The following is a 6,343-nucleotide window of genomic DNA, read 5'->3' on the forward strand; positions in this document are numbered from 1 at the left end:
GAGGCAAAGACCCTAATTCTTTGTCTAAGCCCAAGGGCAAACTTCCCCTCCCTGGACTTGCCTGGTCATTGTAATCCACTTTCGGCCCCTCTCCATAAGGGCAAACTTGTCCCTCTGGGGCTTGCCCGAAGGATCCCTGGTGGTGCTGTTGGGTAAGCTTTGACTTGCTAACCACAACGTTGTCAGTTCAAACCCACCAGCTTATTTGTGGGAGAAAAATGAGGCTGTCTACTCCCATGAAAACTCGCAGCCTCAGAAACCCTATAGCATTTTTTTTTCCTTTCCTCTACAGTCAACAGATTCAGGATGCAGTAGCCTATGCCTGGAAGATCATAAATAACAATATTATCTATCAATCTTCTGAACAGTGGACCCCTACAATTTCTTGAGAAAGCAAGTTTAATTACAGATACCTAGAAAAGTCTATTCTGCTCTGACTAGCCGCCATCCTACAGCTAACTGAAGAGCGCATCTACTATAAATATATACCCTTACCAATCAGGTAGGGAGCCCAGGTGTCGCAGCAGGCCAGCAGCCGAAAAGCAAACCACCAGCCACTCAGTGGGAGAAAGATGAGGCTTTCTGCTCTCATGAAGATTTACAGTCGTGAAAACCCATAAGAGGAGCTCTACTTTGTCCGACACGGTTGCTATGAGTCAGAATGAACTGATGACAGAGTTTGACAGGTGTTTGTTTGTTTTGACCAATCATGTCATCCATCTACAGGTTACCCCAATTAAAATTCACTGCCACCAAATTGATTCCGACTCATTGTGACCCTATATGACCGGGTGGAATGCCCCGAAGGTTTCCAAGACTTTTATTCTTACGGGTGTGGAAAGCTTCGGCTTTCTCCTGAGGAGCTGCTGGTGTTTCTGGGCTGCTGGCCTTGTGGTTGTCAGCCCAACGCGTCACCACGATGCCACCAGAGCCCCTGTTGCCCATCCGCAAAGTAAAAGCCAAACCCAGTGTCGTCAAGTTGCTTCCGATTCAGAAACTTCATAAAGGGCTTGTTTCCGAGGCTGTAAATACTTATGAGAGCCGAGAGCCTCTTCCTCCTCCGGTGGCGTGCACTCTGGGCTCAACCCATCCACCCTGACGTCAGCAGCCCAGGCTAACCCACAGCACCAGTGCCTGCTTGCAGATAGCTTACCAGAAGCTCCCCAGTCATGACTTTCTAGATTTGATCTGTTTCAACTACATAACAACGCCAGCTTCTTTCTTGTCTCCAGGGTGGCTATTTCCACTGTGATTTTGGACGTTTTCTCAACCATCTCTGGACTTTCTTTCTTTTTTTAAAAAATCATTTTATTAGGGGCTCATACAACTGTTATCGCAATCCATACACACATCAATTGTGTAAAGCGCATTTGTACATTGTTTCTCAAAACATTTTCTCTCCACTTAAACCCCCCACATTAGGTCCTCATTTTCCCCTCCCTCCCCGCTCCCCCCTCCCTCATGAGCCCTTGATAATTTATAAATTGGTATTTTGTCATATCTTGCCCTGTCCGACGTCTCCCTTCACCCACTTTTTGGTTGTCTGTCCCCCAGGGAGGAGGTCACACACAGTTCCTTGTAATCGGTTCCCTCTTTCCTACCCACTCTCCCTTTACCCTCCCTGTTTCGCCACTCACACCACTGGTCCTGTAGGGCTCATCCGCCCTGAATGATTCCCTGGATTTTCAGTTCCCATCTGTACCAGTGTACATCCTCTGGTCTAGCCAGACTTGCAAGGTCGATGGACTTTCAATATAGCTCTTAGTTTCACAGAATGTCGATTTTCACTCTAGCACACACTCAAGCAAGAAATCTTGTCCAATTTGCAAGCTGCACATTAAATAAACCACAGACCAATTTCGGTTCTTGGTCAATGCTATTTTTAACAATATCAGCATGGGAACCTCTGCTACTGAGAGGTGGTGGCAGCCAGGAGGCGTGTTGGCCAACAGAAGCCAAGTTCTGGTCTCCCGTGAGGAGGGCAGAAACTTTACCACTGAACCACCACTGCCCCCTAGTGTCTCGGAGGGAACATTTATGTTCCTAGTGGGTTCGGTTCCAGCCAGGCATGGTCTTGGATGTATTTCACCAATCATACCCAACTGTACCCATTCTGAATCAGAACTGCGAAGTTTGGTACCCGGGCTCCAAACCTGTGTGGTTTGTTAGGGTGCAGAGATAAACCCGACTCACAACTCCCCCTCCCCTCCCCCCTCCCCAGCAGCAGCAGGGAGGAATGAAGTCGGTTTTTTTAAAGCACAGAGTCACTTCAAAATAAATGAAGTGAGCCCTTCTCAGGAGCTGTCCCTTGGAGAGGCGAGAAGGGAACCTTGAAGGGGCCACTCCTAGCTTCTAAATGGCCTTTCCAGATGGGGGGGAGTGGCAACTTTCCAATGAGTTAACTCAGTTCTTGCTTGAGTCTTATTTATGACTTCTTTCAGTCTTCTCTGGGCCACAGCGCCAGGCCAGCACGTTTCAGAATTAGCTTTGAGCACAGTCCTGTGTCAGGATTTTCACTGGGGCCTGGCTTCAAGGTGAAGGTGTTTCCCACGCCGGTTCTCATAGAGCCCTTTGTTCGTTACTTGTTCCAAAGGGTGCTTTACTCATTGGCAGGGCAGACGTCCCTGTTCTGTCCCTATGGACCCCTGTAACAGCCACTCCATGGGAGAAAGAGGCGGCGTTCTACTCCACTGAGAAACCCACAGGGGCCATTCTACAGCCTTGTCTGGTTAGGTGCCATTGAGATGGGTCTGGCCTATGCACAGCAGAACGAAAACCTGCACGGTCCTGCACATCCTCACAATTGTTCCTGTGCCTGAGCCCATTGATGTAGCCACCGTGTCAATCCATCTTGTTGAGAGCCTTCCTCTTTTTTTGGTGCCCCCCTCCTCTTTACCAAACATGATGTCCTTCTCCAGGGACTGGTCTCTCCAGACAAGGTGTCCAAACTACGTGAGAGGAAGCCTTGCCATCCTTGTCTCTAAGGAGCACTCTGGCCTTACTTCTTCCAATACAGGTCGGTTTGTCCTCTTAGCAGTCCATGTTGCTTCCAATATTCTTCTCCAGCACCACAATCCAAATGCCTTGATTCTCTTACAATCTTCCTTATTCAACGTCCTACTTTCACATGCATATGATGCAATGGTGAATACCATGGCACACCTTAGTCCTCAAAGTTACATCCTTGCTTTTCAAAACTCTGAAGAGGTCTTGTGCCTCAGATTTACCTACTGAAACACGTCTGAATATGTCTGAATGAAATCTTTCAAAATTCCCATTCTTCTCAAGTTATCCACAGTGTATGATGGTCCACACAGTTGAATTTCTTTGCACAGTCAATGAAACACAAGTAAACATCTTTCTGGTCTTCTCTGCTTTCAGCCAAGATCCATCTGACGTCAGCAGCGCTATCCCTTGTTCCACATCCTCATCTGAATCCGGCCTGAACATCTGGAAGTTCCCTGCCAATGTCCTGCTGCAACTGTTGTTGAATGATCTTAAGCAAAATTGTACTTGTGTGAGATATCAGTGGTGTTGTTCGGTAGTTTGAGCATTCTGTTGGGTCACCTTTCTTTGGAATGGGCACAGATACACATCTCTTTCAGTCAGTTGGCCAAGTAGCTGTCTTCCAAATTTCCTGGTATAGATGAGTGCTTCTAGCACTTCGGCAGCTTGCTGAAATATTTTAATGGGTATCCTATCAGTTTCTGGAGCCTTGTTTTTGGCTAATGCACTCAGCATAGTTTGAACGTCTTCCTTCAGGACCATTGGTTCTTGCTCCTGAAACGGTGGACGATCGACTAGGACTCTTTGGTACAGTGACCCTGTGTAGACTCTCCATCTTCTCGGGATGCTTCCTGCATCATACAATATGTTGCCTAAGGAATCTTTCAAGATTGCAACTCAAGGCTTGGATTTACTCTTTCGTTCTTTCAGTTTCAGACACGATGAGCATGTTCTTTCCTTTTGATTTATTAATTCTAGATCCTTGCACCTTTTGTTCTATTTGGCTTTGCCTTCTTGAACTTCCCTTTGGACATTTTCTTCAACTCTTGACTTCGTCCTTTCTTCCCTTTGCTTTAGCTACTCTACAACTAACAGCAAGTTTCGGAGTCTCCTCTGACATCCCCTTCGGTCTTCTCTTTCTTTCCTGTCTTTTTAATGACTTTCTTCCTGAATGATGGTCTTGATGTCCTCCCGCAGCTCAGCAGGTCTCTGTCATTCGTGTTCAATGCGTCAAATCTGTTCTTGAAATTCAGGTGTGATGGACTCGAGGTCCTATTCTGACTCTTGTGAATTTGTCTTAATTCTCTTAAGTTGCATGCTGAACTTACACATGAGTGATTGATGGTCTGGTTCCACAGTCAGCTCCTGGTCTGGTTTTAGCTGCTGGTGCAGTCGATTTGATTTCTGTGTAGTCCGTTTGAGGAAGTCTATGTATAGTTGCTTTTTGTGTTGAAAAAAGGGTATTTGTTATGAATAAATTGTTGACTTTGCAAAATTCTATCATGCGATCTCCAGCTTCATATCTATCAAGTTCATATTTTCCAACTACTGTTACTTCCTCTCTGTTTCCAACTTTTGCATTCCAATTACCAATAACTATCAATGCATCTTGATCACATGTTTAATAAATTTTTGACTGAAGTCGGTAGAATTCTTCAATTTAGTCATCATTAGCTTTTGTGGTTGGAGCATCTATTTGAGTAATAATTGTATGTATTGGATCTCCTTGAAGGCAGATAGATATAATTCAATCACAGACAGCATTGTCCTTCACAATGGATTTAGCAAGACCCTTTTTTTTGGTGGGTGGGTGGGTGGCTCATACAACTATTATCAAAATCCATCCATCCATCCATCCATTGTTTCAAGCACATTTGTACATTTGTTGCCATCATCATTCTCAAAACATTTTCTTTCTACTTGAGCCCTTGGTATCAGCTTATTCCCCCCCCCCTCCCTCACAAACCCTTGATAATTTATAAATTATTATTGTTTTTCTATGTTTTACACTGTCCGATGTCTCCCTTCACCCACTTTTCTGTTGTCCATTTCCCAGGAAGGAGGCTAGATGTAGATCATTGTGATCGGTTCCCCCTTTCTTCCCCACCTTCCCTTTACCCTTCTGGTATCTCTACTCTCATTATTGGTCCTGATGGGTTTATCTGTCTGGACTCCCTGTGTTTCCAGCTCTGATCTGCACCAACATACATCCTCTGGTCTATCCGGATTTGTAAGGTAGAATTGGGATCATGATAGTGTGTGCATGGGGGGAAGCATTAAAGAACAAGAGGAAAGTTGTATGTTTCATCATTGCTACACTGCACCCGGACTGGCTTGTCTCCTCCCCATGACCCTTCTGTAAGGGGATGTCCAGTTGCCCACAGATGGGCTTTGGGTCTCCACTCCACATTCACCCACATTCATAATGATATGATTTTTTTGATGCCTGATAGCTGATACCTGATACCTGATCCCACTGACACCTCATGATCACATAGGTTGGTGTGCTTTTTCCTTGTGGGCTTTGCTGCTTCTCAGCTAGATGGCCACTTGTTTACCTTCAAGCTTTTAAGACCCTCAGATCTATATCTTTTGATAGCCAGGCACCATCAGCTTTCTTCACCACATTTGCTTATGCATCCGCTTTTAGCAAGACCCTTTCTGACAATGAATGCCTCAGGTCATTCCTCTTGATGGTGGTGCTCCTGGCTTAGTAAAACATAGGATTTTCTGATTCAAAGTGGCCAATACCAGTCCATTTCAGCTCCCTAATGCCAAGGATGCCGCTCTTCACGCATTCCATTTGATTTTTGACTACTTTGAGTTTTCCCAAATTCATACTTGGCACATTCCAAGATCCAATCACTAGAGGATTTCTGCAGCTGTCTCTTTTTCCCTCGAGTCGTGCCCCATCAGCAAACGAAGACCCAAAGGCTCCCCTCACAGGCTTTACCGGACTTAGCTATCACGGACGATTCCCCTCTGTGTTAGACAGGGTTCTCTAGAAAGACAAAACCAGGTGGCTAATAATTTCATAGATAGATAGATAGATGGATGGATAGATAGATGGATGGATAGATAGATAGATAACACAAGAAATAAACAGTTAAATTATAAAGCAGTACAAATGGCTCAGTACAATTCAAACGTGTTAGACAGTTGCGAGACACTGGCAGTCCTTCAAGCCTTGAAGGCCACCAGGTAGTCCTCTGCAGAGAGACTCAGGCTATCCCAGCACAGGCAGCAAGCCGCAAGGCAGGTCACCAACAGTCAGCCAGGTCACAAACAGTCAGTCCCCAGCTCAAGAGATGTAAATTCCAATGGTGTGGCGAAGCAG

The 6,343-nt window shown here is 45.5% G+C and overlaps 1 protein-coding gene across 1 annotated transcript in view; it reads left to right on the top strand.

Moving 5' to 3' along the window:
• Window positions 1-919: 919 nt before the first annotated feature.
• Window positions 920-6,343, top strand: part of SLX9 (SLX9 ribosome biogenesis factor) — a 46,434-nt gene continuing 41,010 nt past the window's right edge. The window contains exon 1 of the mRNA XM_045284549.1: window positions 920-952. Coding sequence (XP_045140484.1) covers window positions 920-952 — 33 coding nt within the window. The remainder of the gene's footprint in view (window positions 953-6,343) is intronic.

The sequence above is a fragment of the Echinops telfairi genome, unplaced genomic scaffold, assembly GCF_000313985.2.
Source record: "Echinops telfairi isolate 266 unplaced genomic scaffold, ASM31398v2 ScPeMD7_7469;HRSCAF=8507_0, whole genome shotgun sequence".
Classification (NCBI taxonomy): domain Eukaryota; kingdom Metazoa; phylum Chordata; class Mammalia; order Afrosoricida; family Tenrecidae; genus Echinops; species Echinops telfairi.